The 18,182-nt window shown below is 46.0% G+C and overlaps 2 protein-coding genes across 2 annotated transcripts in view; one reads left to right on the forward strand and one right to left on the reverse strand.

The window, feature by feature from the left end:
• Positions 1 to 18,182, forward strand: part of ARFGAP2 (ADP ribosylation factor GTPase activating protein 2) — a 39,007-nt gene that overhangs the window by 10,406 nt on the left and 10,419 nt on the right. The gene's annotated exons all lie outside the window — the stretch shown is intronic.
• CSTPP1 (centriolar satellite-associated tubulin polyglutamylase complex regulator 1) lies at positions 1,295 to 17,313 on the reverse strand. The gene is made up of 6 exons (XM_068398163.1): positions 17,230 to 17,313; positions 11,655 to 11,740; positions 8,921 to 9,116; positions 7,247 to 7,356; positions 2,637 to 2,700; positions 1,295 to 2,106 (listed from the first exon to the last, which is right to left on the reverse strand). The coding sequence occupies exons 1-6, from the start codon at positions 17,253 to 17,255 to the stop codon at positions 1,926 to 1,928; spliced, it is 663 nt and encodes a 220-aa protein (XP_068254264.1). The 5' UTR covers positions 17,256 to 17,313; the 3' UTR covers positions 1,295 to 1,925.

An 18,182-nucleotide genomic window follows, 5' to 3' on the forward strand; every position in this document is an offset into this window, starting at 1 on the left:
TCTCCTGTCCGGGGGGAGGGGCTGTGGTCCCCGCAGGGCTGGGGCAGGGAGGGGAAGGGTTACTCAGCCGCTGTACGCACATGTTTCGCTGCCCCGGGCCGCTGCGGTGGGGCAGGAGAGGGGTAGGAGTCGGGCCTTGCTGTGGCCTCGCCCCGGTGCCCCGGCGCGGTGGCACCGTCGCAGCACCCGCGGCGGATTCGGGGCTCGGAGGGTCGGCAGCGCTCGCGCCCACCGCGGGAGACGGGAACGCAGGGCCCGCGCGCTTGCGCAGTGGGTGCGGGGGCGGCGGGAGGCGACGTGGGCCTGCGCGGCCGGAGGCCGTGCCCGGAGGGGCGCGGTGAGCAGGCGCGGCCCCGGGACGCCCGGCCCAGGGGTGGTGCTGTCGCCCTTCCCGGCCGAGGCGGCGCTCGCGGGTGCCACCGCCCCGCGCTGCGCCTGCCCGCCCGCTGCTGCTCCCCGGGGCCGTTACCCCCGGCAGCGCCCTGCGGAGGGGCTGGGGCAGCCCGGAAGAGCTCAGAGGCAGCACTGGCCTTACGCAGCGTGCTTTATTGCCGGGCTGTCACAGTCACTCGCTGATGGTTGGGAGAGAAAGCGGCGCTAGCGAGCAAGTTAATACATAAAAGAGCTTACAATAAATAACTAACGCCCCCTGCTACCTCCTTAGGTGGGGCTGTGCTACGGACTCAGCAGTAGTTATGGGATTAGTCTTAAAATAGCTGCAGCACGTGTTGAATCCACTCGGCTTAGGGCGGCTACAAGGTTTGGGTTACCAGCTCCTAGCAGCCCACGCTGCAGCCTTTTATGAACGGGAGGAGCCAGGAGGCTCCCAAAGAATCAAGAGAAACTAAAGTTCCCCAGGAGATAACTAGTCTATGCAAGCTGAGGCACAGGAGCTGGGCTAGACAAAATATTCAGGGCTGTCGAGGCCAAACTGCTGAGTTAGTTACCATTAACATGAGACGTTACTTCTTTTTATAGTTTTAAGGGCTGCACTGTGATGCTACAACAATGTCAATATTTACAAAAAAATAACCTGGGACTTGTTTGATAACTGCTTCCTTCTCCCCTAGTGCTTCTGCCCACCCAACCTAAGTAGATATTCTCTATGTTTGCAAGCCACAGCACCTGTGGCCAAGCAATTTAAAGACTTTCTTTCTCTCCCCCAACCCTCTGAAGCTTTGCTTTTCCAAATGACCTTAATATGCTGTTGGAGGCAGTGGGAGGCCTCACAGAAGGGAACTCAGTACAGCAGAGGAGGCAGACAGCACCATGCAGTACTTACTGCAGTCTAGCTTATTTGCTATATTTGCTTTGGCCAGTCTTGGACACATGGAGGACGAAGCAGACACAGGTGACGTGGCAATACCTAAGCCATTATTTTCTTGAACTTCAGGAATTTCTCTACCTTTGATCATACACAGGTGAAGCTTTACCAGGAATAATTATAATGGAGCACAAGTGCAGAGCTGCTGCTGGTGATTTAACCACTCTATTGTCTAGGCCAAGTCTGAACACAGCTACATAACAAACACGGGTAAGCAGCCTGCGCTAGCACTCCCACTGCTCCAGCACCTGCTGAAGCATGAGGGAGAGCCCTGCTGAGACAATACCTGGCTCTTGCCAAGTGGAGGCAGAGCTAGCACCTGCTGGTTTGTCTTGCTTGACAGCAGAGGGTAGCATAACGCTGCAGCTGGAAACAGCTTCTGCAGAGGAGTTATTCCTGCACGAATTTGGAGCTAGGAAAAAGGCAGAGTTCTTTCTGGGAAGTCACAGGTGGACCTGGCAATGGGGACTGGCACAGCTGCACACACACTGGTGATGTGGACAGAACCCACCCTCAGAGCAGATGCTCTGGGAGGAGGTGCTGTTCCTCCAGTGGGTTCTGGAGAAACCTACAGTGGGGATGGTGCCCCGCCTTACAACCTTCAGTTTTCAGAGGAGTCTGTCTCTTCGTTGGAGCCTTCACTCTCAGCATCCATTTTTCGCCAATGGTGTAGAGGTTTCCAGGGAGAGTTAATCCTGGGTGAGTTACGGACAGGCAAATTAGCTGTGTCCCTGCTGGAGCTGGTGGGACCGGAGACGGAAAGCCCTGAAACCTGAGCTACCCTGAAAGAGAAAAGACAAATGCTAGGCAGCCTAACTTGTCATCTCCAACCTTTACTATAGCAGTTTTAGAGTGAGCCTGGGAGGAGGACTTATTCACAACTAGCACACGGATAGAAAGATATTCATGGCACAGAGGGGGAACACCTTGCACTAATACCTACCAGACATGCTGGGTGAATCTTTCTTCCTCTTTAAACAGATCTTTCTTTTGGGCTGAGCCTATGTCCTCCAACACTCTTAGTTTTCACCATCCAAACAAAATTTCCCTGCTCATTAGAGACTGCTGCTTCCTCTAGATCCCTCTTTGAGGCACACTTTTCCCCTGTGTTTCTGAAGCCTTTTCTAAGGATTTTGTTAGCTGCACCAAGGTACCCCAAAGAAAGAGGCCCTCTCTGCTCAGGCTGCTCTGTTAGCTCCTCTGTTGTTTTATAGTAGAGCAAAGGAATAGGCACAGTACTTTACTAAAATCCTCCTTAGCATGCTACCTTTAATCTGTTGCTTTATATCCTACTTTAGGCAACTCCACTTACAATTTCTCAAGTTCCTGATCCATGGCAGGGTCCAGAAACAAGTCTCCTTTATCTGGCAAAGCCCCTGGGGGAAAAAAAAAGGAAAGCAGAGTTAGGCTATTCATTCTTAAAGAAAAGTGCTCAAGCCATAGCAGCATCCAAAATCTGTCCTGCAAGACAGGGAAGATTCTTCCTTATACCTGTTAGAGAAACAGACACTGCATGTTGAACATGGACAGATAAAGAATGATGATCCATATTCTGTGTCCTTCACACAGGCTGTAGCAAAGCACAGGCTCTCAGTAGTCTCACCTCTCAGAGAACATGAAGATCCCTAAGGATTTGCAGTTTCCATTCGCTAGACAAACCTCCTGAGTGCTGACAGTCAGAGAGATGACCGTCTGTCAACTTCAGGCCTCTGCTAATCGTCCTGTAGTCACCAGTCCCAGATCCTATCAGAGCAACAGATACATTGTTGTCTGTGCTACAACCTGAAGCATGAGCTATACCACCCAGGGAGACATATACTTCTGTGCCACATGCCTTTATTGTGGTGCACTGAGCTTGGGGATCAAAACACTCCACAGGCGTAAGGCTGTTGCTTTCCTTGCAATTCAGGAAAGTCAGGCCTGACTGGTGCATATGAAGTCTACAGGAGTAAGCGTGGATGGACTGTGCTCCAGTGTTGCTTGCTGTCTGGGTGAGAGCGTGAAAGGCTGGGCCGGGCCAGTAATCAGGTACCCTCTCTCAGCGTAAGGTCAGCATGCTCCTTTTCATGTTTGAAACTCTATACAGGATGAAGGACATAGGTGCAGTTCAGGACTGCAACAGCTGGTTTATCATCCTTGTCATTCTCTGAAAGGACACTGGCACCGCAAGAAGAGCCCAGAAAGGAAGATGGGGCTTTTAGGAAACCCCTCCTACCTAATGCTATGACAAACTCCACCTTGTACAGGGGTCATGGGAGAGTGATCAGCCAGCACAGAGATGACAGGAATACCTACCAGAGCCTGGATAATCACAGAATCACAGAATGTTAGGGATTGGAAGGGACCTTGAAAGATCAGCTAGTCCAATCCCCCTGCTGGAGCAGGATTACCTAGATCATGTCACACAGGAACACATCCAGGCGGGCCTTGAATGTCTCCAGAGAAGGAGACTGCACAACCTCTCTGGGCAGCCTGTTCCAGTGTTCGGTCACCCTCACCGTAAAGAAGTTTTTCCTCATATTTATGTGAAACCTCCTGTGTTCCAGCTTGCACCCATTGCCCCTTGTCCTGTCAATGGATGTCACTGAGAAGAGCCTGGCTCCATCCTCTTGACACTTGCCCTTCACATATTTATAAACATTAATGAGGTCACCCCTCAGTCTCCTCTTCTCTAAGCTAAAGAGACCCAGCTCCCTCAGCCTCTCCTCATAAGGGAGATGTTCCACTCCCTTAATCATCTTTGTGGCTCTGCGCTGGACTCTCTCTAGCAGTTCCCTGTCCTTCTTGAACTGAGGGGCCCAGAACTGGACACAATACTCCAGATGCGGCCTCACCAGGGCAGAGTAGAGGGGGAGGAGAACCTCTCTCGACCTGCTAACCACACCCCTTCTAATACACCCCAGGATGCCATTGGCCTTCTTGGCCACAAGGGCACACTGCTGGCTCATGGTCATCCTGCTGTCCACTACGACCCCCAGGTCCCTTTCCCCTACGCTGGTCTCCAACAGGTCTGTCCACAACTTGTACTCATACATGGGGTTGTTCTTGCCCAGATGCAGGACTCTACACTTGCCCTTGTTATATTTCATTAAATTTCTCCCTGCCCAACTCTCCAGCCTGTCCAGGTCTCTCTGAATGGCTGCGCAGCCTTCCGGCGTGTCAGCCACTCCTCCCAGTTTAGTGTCATCAGCGAACTTGCTGACAGTGCACTCTATTCCCTCATCCAAGTCATTAATGAATATATTGAATAGAACTGGTCCCAGTACCGACCCTTGAGGGACTCTGCTAGACACAGGCCTCTAACTGGACTCTGTCCCATTGACCACCACTCTCTGGCTTCTTTCCTTCAGCCAGTTCACAATCCACCTCACTACCTGATCATCCAGACCACACTCCCTCAGTTTAGCTGCGAGGATGCTGTGGGAGACCGTGCCAAACGCTTTACTGAAATCAAGATAGACCACATCCACAGCTTTACCATCATCTATCCACCGGGTTATGTCCTCATAAAAGGCTATCAAGTTGGTTAAGCATGACTTCCTCTTGGTGAAGCCATGTTGACTGCCCCTAATGATCCCCCTATCCTTGATAATGCCACTACACACCAGGAAAAATACACTTGGTAATCTGTACCAACAGTGCAGTGAGGAGTGCTCTTGTTTCTTCAGGAGCCCTGAGTGCTACACTCAGTATCTTTGGGAAGGGGCTTTGTACTCCCTGTAGGGGCACAAGTCTGGTTTCTGGCCCTGGTGCCTTGCTCTTGAAGGAGGGGCTGGAGAGCCACCTGCCTCACACAGTCAAGCAGGCAGCAGTCATCAAAAACGTAGCAATGAGTGCCTAAAAATTAGAACCAGATTAGACCAGAACCGACTCCTCCATTTCTTCAGTTCTGGTCTTCCCCTCCTGCAAATGAACAGGAAAGCCTGGCAGCACAACACAGAGTGTCAGGAGGGCCAGTGAAGTGCCCCAGCCTGCTCCTTTTCATGGGCTCAATTAAAAGAATAAGCAGCTAAAGCTTAACTTGTTTCTGCATTTGCAAAATGCATAGTGAGGTCTCTAGGGTACAAGAATCACTTGGGGGAGTCAGTAAATAACACTTAAAGGATTCATGAATCAACATTGACACTGGAGTTAGGCTGTGGATACCAGTCTGCCTGACAAACTCATCAGCGCTGCCCCAGCCTGAACGCGCTACTCTAATCCCTACCCCGTTCCTCAAGGGGTGCTACTGGCTTTGTGAGACCAGAGAGAAGGCAGGCATCCTGACTGAAAGCTCCTTTGCCTGAAACTGCCCTCGCTGAAGGGCTTTGGGGAGCTTGTGATGCCCTACAGACCAAAGACTATTGAAATCATCCTTCAGGAGAGATTAAAAGACACCAGGAAAAGAATCCTCCTTTCCTTGCCAAGATGCTAGCACCTGTCAGACTTGTGGCTGCTGCCCCTCCTCTGTGAGAGGCCTCGGCAGGAGGCTGGCAGAGGGCCAGAGGACGGGCCCACATCAATGGAAATTAAAACCCACACACTTTGTAGATGGCACAATGAAAGCTGTGGGCAGGATTTTTGTTTTCTGCTCATCTGTTTTCTTTGCACTTGACTAGAAGTGGATTTCACAGGGCAAAGGAAAAAAAGATTTTGCTTGCTGCAATCCAGGCATCACCTTCCCCAGTGAATACACTGCTTCCTAAGCCTGTTTGCAGAGGGGATTGCAGGGCTGTATTCGTGCACCTTTGATATATAATCTCCATGTTGCTAGGTAAGCAGCCCTGCCCCAGAGGAGCATTAGCATCTTGAATTGTTTGCTGTAAGAAGGGGTTCAGCCAGGGAGGGGACACTTTTACTCTGCTATAACACACACCTGTGCGAAAGAACAAGCCCTCGGGCAAGGTACACCTTTTCACTGGGGTTTGTCTTTGTAACATAGGGACTGGCAGATACTCAAGCCTAGAAGTAGAGGGAGAGGATACCTACCCAAAGACAAAGACTACCCTTACTGGCCAGATGATTTGCTGAGTGGAGATGAGTGAAGATGAGTGTTTGGGGCCTCCACACATTTAAACATACCTCCTGGATACAGCCTTATCAAGCACAAAAAGCCATTTCTGTTCCCCTTTGCAAGAGGAGGAAGAGCACAAGCAAGGCATATGGTGGCAATATGGAATTGTGAGTCTGAATTATGTATGGATAACATACTGTCCTTTGCCAATGCAACACTTTGCTTCCTTGCTCTAGAACAATATTGACCAGGACAACATGGAAATGAGCAGTGAGATGCTGCTTGGTAATCCCTCTGGTTTCCACAGCAGTCTGGTACAGAACGTAGCAGTTTGTGTTTTATGATATGACCAGATTTTCAGCAGGCCATAGATTACTATACTAGCGAGATCACACTGCCTTGAGGGAAGATGGGGAAGAGCGGGGAAAGACTGGGCTTTGAGTCTTTGAGCCAAGAAGGCAGCAGAGGTTTTCCCATTTGGTGTGCCTCCTTTTCTCGTAGATGAGAGCAGTCACTTAAAATCTGTGGGAGAATGAAGGGCTAAAACATAGGATGGGACTTCAATTCAGTACTGTCAACAGCAGTCAGACACCTTATTTGTCTCCTGACCACCTCTGCCCAACCTTTATAGCCAAACATGTTAAAATGACAGTTCTGCTAAAATGATCAGCTACTGAAGAGTTAAAACATCGCTATCTTAGGGCAGCATTTCATATCTAATTTTATCCTTGAAGAAGCTCCACCGCTTCAAGCAGACAGTAAGGCGCAGTGTTATGTTTTTAAAGTTTAATCCACCAACAAAAAAGCTGAAAAACTTTCCCTTGCTCTCCTCCTGACAGTGTAAAATCTGGGTCATAATTACAGAAGAAATTATACAGAAATGCAGAATGACTGAAAATCTAGAGCTGTACCACTCACAGGATTCTTACCTAGGGCTCTATTGATCCCCTGATGCTTTGCAAGTGCCATAAGGAATCCATAGAAGGTCAGTCTCTGTGCACCACTCAACATTTCCTTCACAAGAGCAGAAGGTGGACAGCTAGGAAAAGAGAGACAAAGAGATAATCTTCTCTTTTACATTCTCATTTGTTTCCCAAGACCCAGCTCAAACTGGAGAAATAAACCCTTTTATCTGTTCTAACACTGTCAAGTTACCCTGACTCCTTTTAAAACAAATAGCTACCAGCTTGCTTATTTAGCATTGCATCTGCTCCCCATTTGCTAAACAAGGTGTTTTGAGCTGGGGTACATCCCTAGGAGCAGTCTTACCTGTCTCCATTTCAGTGACAAGGAGAAAAGCCTAGATTCACTCACAGGCATACACATCCCAGCTCTTAGCATATTCTTTCAAAAATCAACTGGGAAATCCTTTCTTTTAGAAGACAATAAACTTTCATGAAGGTTGTTATGTTGTGATCACCCTTTTATCAGTGATAGTCATCCAAGGGGCAGGAAAACCTCTCCAATGATAGCCTAAATATGTCAGAAAACAATATTTAGGTGGGGACTACATTGACATGTCCCCTTCTTCTACACTCACCTTAACCCTGACTTCTAAGCAATATCAGCATAGTGATTCTTGCTCTTGCCTAATACTCCTTAAAGGATTTCATGCAAAATAAAACTGCCTCATGAAGAGGAAGTGTTGAACAGTCCGTGCTGTAGTGGCACCCCTGGGAGATGCGGGTGTGGGCTGGTGATCCCTCAGGCCAAGGTGGTTACCAAAGCCTGGCTCAGTATTAAGCTACTGGATGAAAGGCTGGGAATGGCTCCCCCCACAGTCCTGTGCAGAGCCTGACCTACCAGATGGGCTGACAGCATCCCTCCCATCTGAAGCTCTCAGGACATACAGGGAATATAGAGCTTTTGTTACTTAAAAGAACAAAACAACCTGGCATCTCTATGCTTAGATATCTATAGCACTGAACAGCAGTTCAGCAGTGATTTTGCATTCAGGCACCTAAAGCAGCAATCAGGTGGAACTTGTGTCCTGAGTCTTTTTGTGGATCTAGCCCATGACCTTCTAGCAAGGCATGTGCTTGCTACCTGCAAGAAACTATGAAAAAAGTGTCTATCATCAAAGCTATATAATAAGGTGTGGTATTGCTCCGTCCCCTGCTGAACTAACGCTAGTCTTGTGCCTGGGATCTGTAACTGGAGACCAGCTCCATCACAGGCTCAGATACAGACTAGCAGTGTGATCTTGTCTACGAACTAGGGCTTCAAACTCCTTCCACCCCAGTGTGCCTTTCCTATGCTTCAACACCCAAGAACACAACTGCACTTATCTCCTCTAGGTAACTCATGATGGTAGATGGACCTCTCCTTGATGAAAGTGTCAATGCAGAAGTAAGAAGGAAAGCAAAGACCCAAATTGATCCATTACTTCAAGAATCAGCTCAAACCCCATATTTCCTACGTCCATGAAATTCTCTCCTTTGGTTAAAGCAGTTCAGCTATGATCTCTCCCTTCATACTTCTCCAATGAGATCTATTTGGGAGGTACAGCTTGTTCCAAGTCCTATATTTCTTCACAGCTCCAACCTTACAAAGGGTCTCCAGAGACACAGACTTCAAATCTGTGTTTTGGACTCCATTCGTACCTGTATTTTGATCTGTCACACAAGGACTCTAAGCACTGGTAGAAGACAGATGCCTCTACCCCATCAAGTGGGCTGCAGTCATTTGGGGGCTGGCGCTGACGATGTTGCCCAGAGGATGATGTTGGCACAATCACAGTATTTGGATTCTTACCAGCCAATAGATCTTGATAAATGGCAGCCACACTTTCCAGGAACTCTGAAAAAACAGAATGCGACTTAAAACTCAGGGCTATAACCAGCAAAGCATTCTCCTGACCTACCAGACCTGGGATTAAACTGTCATTCCCTGCTCTGTGTTGTACATAGCACCAACAGGAAATAAGCACAACACTATGCATCCTGCATATTCAGATCAAATATTATACAAGCACAAACAGCCAGTTCCATATAAGTTGCTGGCTTCTTCCTGTCAGGATGATTATGAGAGGACACTCACCCAGTGATAATTATGAGAGGCCACTCACTATGTTGAATGAGATTCTTCTCAAGGGAACAGAGGCGAGCTAGCATATGGATAAAACAGCAGAGCGTGAAAGCTAACGTCAAACTCAAAACTAGTTGCAAAGTCTAAAAAGTTTTCCTTCTCCATCTCTTGCCACTAAGAACTCATCCAAGTTGGGAACAAACTATATGGAACTGCAACAGGAGCAAAGGGAGCAAGTTAGTCAGTGCTCCAGGCTGTATCCCAGCTTGTCTCTGTGCTGCTCCAAAGTAAATATAACATGGGATCTAGAGGAAGGGCCAGGGCAGGTCAGGGCTAGAGTTGGCAGAAAGCCTCTCTCCAGGCTCCTCATACTACCCACTGTTTACTGCAAGAGCCTAATTTTAAACAAGTTTGTTTATGGATGTGGTCAGCAGTTTACAAATCTAGATTCCATTTGGAGTGGTTTGCACGTGTGTGGGTTGGTGGGAGAGCGTGTGACAGGCTGCGTGTGTGCATTGTGCCTGGGTGAACAGGACAGGGATGGGATGTTTGAGTGTGTGTACACAAGGGTGGGCTTGTGAGGACTCCAGTGGCAGTTAAGTCCCCAGTGAATGGAAGTGGAATGCTGTGCATGAGGCGGGTGAAGAGGAAAGGCAGGATGTCAGTGTGCCCTGCTGAGGTTCTGCAGCTCAGTGGAAATATTTGTTATATCAGAGAAAAACTTTCCAAACACATTTTCTGTCCCCAGCTAAAGGCATTACAAGCCTGGTTCTGCCCAACCCAAAATCATCATTTTGAACTGTTTTTCTTTGATGAATTGTCATGGATAATGTTGCGATATGCACAGGGGAGTTACAGGGGAAGTATATACAATGTAGTACTGAGAAAAAGAGATTTTTGTATTAGGCATAGCAGCTGACTCCTAACTGCTAGAAAGATGGGAACTGACATGTTGGATCAGATCAGCCGGCCACCCAAGTCTACTCTCTGACCACAGACTATGCTCCACAACAGCTTCTAGCCCGTGTGTCCCAGTATCCAAACCTGGCCCCTTTTGCCTGGTCGAGGCCAACTGTGAGCTACTTCCATCAGAGGGAGCTATTTAAGTGTGAGTGGACAGAAATCCATGAGCTTACGTTGTCTTTAGAAAGTGCTCTGTGCTAGGAGATGAGTAAGTGGCACCCCAGCAGTCCCCAGTGCTTGGGAGCATATCTAACTTTGATAAAGGAAATGCTTCCCTCTCTTGCCCACTTAAGCAGTTCCCTGAATGGGATTCCCTTTCCTCAACCACATTTTAGGGGGGCTAGGACAAATAGGTCAATGTAATTTAAGCAGCCTCCCTGTACAGAATAAGCACCTGAATGCTCATCCAAGTTTCTCCCCCTTGTCTCCTGAACTTTAGTTTAAAAATACTTGAGGATTTTAACAGACATATATGTGTGGGTGAGCATATGTAAATATACACACACATAAACTAATATTATTTGATTTATCCTTTTCCTGTCAAGAATTTTAAAAGAAGTACCCCATCTAGTTAAAACACAAACTGGGGGAGATGGGTAGAATGTCATAAATGACCAGAAATATAAAGGAGGTAGATGGGGATTAACTGTTCACTTTTGCTTCCAACTAGGGTCTCTCAGATCAAACAAGAGAGGTGGTTCTTCATGGGACAGGTGGCAGAGCTGTGCAGCTCCTTGCCAAAAGGTGTTGTGGAGGTTACAAGTTTATGTGATTTCAAGGGGAGGCTGGAAAGTTCTTGGGAGAGGAGTCCACTGGGGGTTCCTAAATCCATGGAAGCTATACCCAGTTCAGAAACTCTTTGAGCCGAAGCCAGCTCATAGTTGTGTGAGTATTAGGGGGAAGAATTGTATCCATTTGTCCAGTTCCTTTTCCTTTCAAGGCACCAGCTGGTGGGCTTTTCTTATCCTGTCTCCAGCAGGGACCAATACTTTAGAGGCAGAAATGCTGTATTAAGGAAAGGAAAAAAAATGTTCCTAGTAAAAGTGATTTGTTAGGTGCTAACATACTCTAAATAAAGCTGGAAAATTATAACTCAGGGCTAAGACAAATACACGCATAAGCCGTAACAGTTACAGGTATCTTGTTATTCACAAAAATGTGGATCTTCCTTATGAAGCCTCCTAATCTCCTGGCATCAGTGATGCTTTTTGTCAGTAGATTCCATTATCTATATATTTGCTATGAAAAACCATATTCTTACAAGTTTCAAAAAAGTGCAGGGATTGAGAAGCTGTAAAGTTGTAATGCTATACCAGTGGGTGAAGTCAGCAGCTTCCCAGCATTTACCTGAGTAGTAGAACTGGATCTGGAAAGCAAAGAGGAAATCAGAAAAAGACATCAGGCAATCCATAGCATCATCCATCAGCACAATCCTAGGATAAGATGAGAGAAACAGTTTAGCACCTACAAAAGAACTAAAGTCAGTAACCAGGAACTCCAGACCTAGACAAAGTGCAGCTAGGGAGCTATGTGCAATTGAGGATTGCAAGTGGCTTGGCCCAGTATAAAAGGTTAGGAGAGAGCAATAGGAACACACACTGCTGCTGTGGACACTCTAATATCAAATGAAGGCAGCTTAAGAACCTGCAGCGAGAAGATCCTGAATGTCAATGCTATCACACACTTCAGCTACAGTGTGAACAGAACAGTGTGGCATGGATGCCAAGCATTCAAAGCCTGGGGGACATGATGGAACAGACACTGGCATAAAAACTGCAAGGCTGGTTCATACGGCTATATAAAGCCGTATGTGTAACTGCGCTACAGACAAGACAGCTACATGAGTATTAAACTGATGTAAGCAGAACAAGACTTACGCTATTCCTCTGTATACCACAATTCACCAAACTGGGATATTTTCAGATTCATAAGGATAACAACAATTATTGATTCCCAATCTATACTCAATCAAACTTCACTTGACTACAAAGGAAATAACATTGCACCAACAATCAGCTTTCTAATTACAAACTGTGAACATCTTATCCTCCCTTCCTGATGAATGAATCAGTCTCTTTTCACATCTACCAGGTCTATCATTTGACTATCATCAGGTCAAATTTCATGGAAACTGAAGAATTCTTGGGCCAGGGACAATGTCTTCTTCCTCTCTGCTAAGCCCCAGGTGCATGTAGGGAGCTACACACATACCTATTTTGAAGAATACTTCATGAATATGGAAAGTATTAGCCACAGGCCACAAAGGTGAAGTATAAGTGACAGCAAACTCTAACTCCTCCTTTCAGGAAAAAAACTCTGGATTTCAGAAGTTAGGGCAAAAACATTAAAAATAAAAACAAAACCAATGCTCTGGTCACTGCTACTACATAAGGATGAAAAGGTCAGTCTCTGAAGTGGGGAAAATCAAACTTGGGCTGATCAATGACAGCTCAGGCTGGAAAACAGAAAGAAACACTCCACTTTGATGGGAAAAAAACAGAGTATTCAGTCGATGCTAAAGAATGGTAGTTGGTACTTCTTTTCAACTGTGTGCAGTTCTACTGACCCTGTACAGTCAGTATCTGGCATATCATGTCATATGAGAAGGACTACCAGTTCATTATAGCCAAATTATGGGTCACTTAGTAGGACCCTTTTGAACATGGGGCCAAATGCAATCCACAGACCAACTCCTGCAGCATCAATGGTCTAAACACGTTGCTGGGGAAACGCTGTTCTGTCTCATGTAAAAGACTTCAGGGACCTGTGTGAGAGGCTGACCTAGAAGAGTTACAGGATCTTGCAAGACTTCCCTGCCACTCAGACCAGTTCTGTTCACCGTGGCAAAATCAAACATGCAGAACAGCTTGAATTAATTATCTCAAAGAAGAAAGACTGGGGCTAAGAGGGTCCCCAGGAGAAAAGCCAGTATTTAAAACAAAACCCTTTGAAGATGTCAAAGTGCTTCTGATTTATTTATTATGTTCCAGAAGCCTCCTCCTCCTCCTCCTGTCTAAAGAAGCAGTAGCTTCAGTTCTTAATTCTCACTAATAAGCATGTTACTGAGATTGTCAGCAGCCACATCAAGGAAATGTCTTTGAAGCTGGCAGGCAGAGCATCTTCATCTCTCAGGCAATACTGCTTAGCCACTGGCATTTCCAACCTCTCTTTAAGCAGTGGAATTGCAATGGGCCACATCCCTGATGAGCTGCACTCCCTCCTTTGAAATGATGGTCTGTCTCCCAGATACCCTCAAAGCACAAACTCCAAAGCTTTTGTCAGTGTATTTCTCCATCCTGGAGATGCAGGAGAACAACAGTGGAGAGGTTTTTTATGTACTCATTATGTATGGAGACGCTATTACATCACCTTCATGACAATCAACTCATTTCACTTGTTAAATCTAAAGCTATGGTCAATGGCTGTGCACTGCAGCACCAAGTCCCAGTCTCTTTCTTAGAGGAGAGAGCATGAAGAAGTAGGCAGAGGTCTGAGAATTTGCTGGACATTTGTTGCTGTTAAAGACAGCAAGGAGCCTCTAAGGAAGACTGTATGGCACATATGTGATGGAGGAGCATCTAAATAGAAACAGGTGCATGCTGGTGCTGGGTTACTGACTCCACTTGGCCCTGGAGTCTGCACTCCAGAAATGTTGAGAAGTCTTTAAATCCAACACAATCATTTCTGAGGAGAGGGACTGCAGCTGGCTATTTCCCCACATAGCCAGCTGACTGAGCAGTCAGGGAAGCTACAAGAACATCATATGCAACATATCTGCACCTCTTCCCTGAAATATCTGGCAAGGAGAGAATCCTAGCCATGGACTGTAACCCAGACAGCAGGACCAAAACTGAGGATGAAATCTGAAAGTCTGAACTGCAACTCAAAAGAGTTCATCAGGTAGCTGATATTTCAAGGGATTCTTTATTCATTCTTTCTTGTCCAAATTAGACTTTAAGCCCTCAGGGGCACAGACTTATTTGCAAAGTTAGTAGTCAGCACTCAATGAATTATGAAAATCAAGGAGAAACTTTGGAAAGAACTGAAGAAAGATGCCTCCACTTGAGGGACTCTGGTAAAGGGTGTAGTGGTCTTCCAGGGTTCAAGTGGGTTTGGCTGGCAGGAAAGCCTTGCTGTTGTGCCAGTGGCGAAACTTTATGATCTACTGATTGCGGTTAAAATCTCAGAAACCCAGACTAGACAGGATGTCCCCAGGACAAACTCTAGACCAGGCAAGTTGAAAGGACATTTACTGTTCTCTGTTACCATTAAAGGCTAACTGACACAATCTGTCTTAAGGCCAGGCTGGATCAAATGAGTCTTCAGGGACTTGGTTTGTTTACTGATACATGGAGGCAAAAATAAGCAGAACATACAAAAAGGGCAAGATCTGCACTCTCAGGCAATCTTTTAACAACAGGGGTACAGACTTGCAAGTCCCACTTCCATTAGCACTGATCAGTGCAACATGAGCTCCCATATCACATAAAACAGCGTAGGAGCTGTAAACTCCTCAGCTTCCGTTACTCAAATACAAGCAGCGAGTTCCTTGTGTTTCTGTTACAAGAGAAAAGTCAGTGCTTAGGTGTAGATCCTGAAATCATGGCATCAAACCAGAAAAATCCCTTCATTTACTGTCCTGCAATTTCAAGATTCAGAAAGCCAAAAGGTATCTCTGAAGATCAAAGGTATCTCTGTAGATTAAAATCTTCAATCTGCTAATGGCTACAGTACGTTGAAGAAAAAAACATCCAAGAAATCTCACAGACACAGATAGCGTGCTTCTTTTTTTGGGTATGACTTCTGCATTTGTGTGGCACCAGGAACAGAAAAATGGAGCTCTCTGGTGTAATGCTAATAAAACCTATATTGTTGTAGCCTCTGTTCTTCTGCTCTGACATTTCCCGATCTTACTCCCAGTGTTTGTTATCAGTGCATAGCAACAGCTCCTGGACGAGTGAAGTGCACCAGGCTGTGAGATCATCCCAGTCATGCAGCACTGAGACTACAACTACGACTGCTCTCTTCCCAAGAGCACCAAAATTTACACAGGTCCTGGCTTATCACTGAATGCTGTGGCTACTCCCACTGCTACTTTATGCCTTTCCTAGGCAAATTAGCAACAAAACAGTTGGAGGTGTGCAGACTGAAGGAGGAACAATGTCAGTAGGTTTGCATGTGACATTCAGGCTCTGCAACGACTCAATCAGTGCTGGAAGACAGCCTGCAGAGTTCACCTTTCAAACTGGCAGAGACCAAGGAGGACAATGGGAAGTGGAGACCAGAAAAAGGACAAGAGAGCGAGCAACAGTTGGAAGGAAAGAGAAAGATGGTTTAGAAATACAACAAGTTTTATTAAAATTGTTCAACCAGATTATCTTGTAACAGAATAATAGCAACGTGTAAGTAATTCTCTAGCCAGCCAAAAGTAGGAGTGAGGTCATCTCCACCTGAGCCTGGGTGCCTCTGACAGAGATCTCATTTCTCTCCAACACCTGCTCCCAAAGCCTGCTTGTCTGTCTCTACGGCACAGGCACAACGGCACAGCAGGCCCCTGAATGGGGCCTCTAGTTTACAACAGCCTTGTGGATTAAATTCCTTGACACAAACATCATAACATGTGTAGATATACTGAAGTCTCCTTTCATGCACCATCACAAACTCCTGCTCAGCTCAGCTGGAACCCTATGAAATACACACCAGCGCACGGGACTGGTGCTTTTGTACCTCCATGAAAGGAAGCAGCAGATATATCCCTGCTACGGGGTTAGCATTCTTTCTTAGTCTGGCATTGGAGGCCAAGCAACTGTACTCTGTGGAACCCCAAACGCCCACTGATGAGCTGGAGGGAAAAGTGGCACTCAACTTTTAGTTTTAATTGAACCAATACAGCTTTAACTGCAGTTGAATTTGGACAGCAGCACATAGGAGCCAGGGAAGAATTAAGTGAATCAGCCAAATGGAAGTACTAGCAGATGGATAGCACTTCTCTTTTTTACTTTCTTAATATAATTTTCATGGGACTCTGATGCTAAAGAAAGACAACAGAATGACAAATAGAAAATAAGGACCTTTTCATTATTTAGGCCATGAACAACGTAGGCAGCAGCTAATACCCTGATCACGTGTCTGGATCCTGTTTCCAAATGTCCTATCGAGGTCCATGAAAAAAGTTAAATTTCATGCCCCCTCTGCTGAGATGGCTAGGAATGAGAGCATTTATTCAGTAACCTTGCTGTGATTATATATGTGTGTGTGTGTGTGTGCACTCACTCCTACTGAGATCTGAACTGACCCCCCACCCCAACAGATGCATATACCTTATTACATTTTCACTATCAGATAGTTAATAATCAACTGCCTGGGCTGGACTGGAACCAGCAAGCACTATCAGTAAAAAAATCCATATCACATTATCAGTGCCCTGAGCCATCTATCTGCTTTAGGCCTTGTCTAGATTAAAACAAAATTTCAAACAGATTAGCTACCATGTTCTTAGCTAACATACTTTAAAACACTGGCAATCCTTCAGAGGTTAGTACCTTTTAAATGTGATCAACCGTAGGAAGCTGGGGCGAGGGAGAACACATTTTAAAGATGGTAAACAGTATTTGAAACAGAGTTTAAAATCATGTCAGTCAAAAACACATTGGCTAACATTCTTTTATATGCAACTCATCTTCTGAACTTAGAGCCAGCAGCAGCATTCTGCACTGACATTTCAGTCCCTGTATACCTTAAATAAACACTCTTTCTCATTACTAGAAAAACAGCATGTTCTTAACCTCAAAACATGGTACCTCTTTTCCCCCAAAAATCTTAAAAGCTGAAGGTCCCTGTCCATACCTTTACCCACAGATCTACTTCCTAAATCCATGTGTCTAGGACTGATCTTGCCTTTTTTGAGAGGATGAGGACCCACCTTGCTGCTTTCTGAGTGAGTTCCATTGGGAAGTCAGGGCAGAGCAGCTGCAGCAGGCAGTGGTATTCCTGTGTTGTCAGCAAATCTGCAGGAAAAGAGAGGTGAGAACATGTAATTCTTACAGGCTGTTCCCTCCTTGCTTCCCTGCTAGGAAAAAAAACTCATATTCTGTTCTACTCTCAATTCAAGTAGACTGGGTACTAATGACAATGTAACTGCTCCCTAGACCCTCAGAGCTGGGCTCTTCAGACAGAGTTTCCAGCAAAGACAATCAGAAAGAGGCCTGATAAAGGGGAAATCCTATTGAAAAGGCTCCTGCAGAGAAACTGGTAACAGGTAGTGATTCAGTGCGAAGAAGAGGTAACCAAAACAGGGCAGTTTCAAGTGAGAACACAGTTTGGTTTGACTTGAATATAACCATGTGGAAAAAGGAATCATTTAAAAGTTGCTTAAATTTGCTGAAATTCACTGGCATGGTGACATTCACCACAATACGCCTGAAAACCATCCACAGAACATCTGGCAGCAGTAACAAAGGCAAACAGGGTTTTTGGGTTGTGTATGGAAGGCTACAGAGTATAAACCACAGACGTTATTACTTTGGCATTTGGTAAGGCAGCTGGATCATCTCTTTTGGAATAATGTGTACAAATCTGGTCACTGTATTATAAGAAGCACAGAACAAAGATCCAAAAAACACAAGAAAACCAATCAAATGATTCATGTTTTAGAGAGCAGCTTTGTGACAGACTGGTCAAGAAAGGCCTCTGTGGTTCAGCAGAAGCAGTCTAAAAGAGGTGACTCTTAGGGAAGCTTATAGGATCCCAAGGGAATGGAAACATACTGATGTCAAAAAGCCCTACATGATTGTATGTTCATGGTCCAAAAGGTTGCGGACTGGAGTTAAGGAGAAGATGAGCTGAACAGCAGCAATTTTGCAGTACTTCTATATA

The sequence above is a fragment of the Nyctibius grandis genome, chromosome 4 (genome assembly GCF_013368605.1).
Source record: "Nyctibius grandis isolate bNycGra1 chromosome 4, bNycGra1.pri, whole genome shotgun sequence".
NCBI classification, from domain to species: domain Eukaryota; kingdom Metazoa; phylum Chordata; class Aves; order Nyctibiiformes; family Nyctibiidae; genus Nyctibius; species Nyctibius grandis.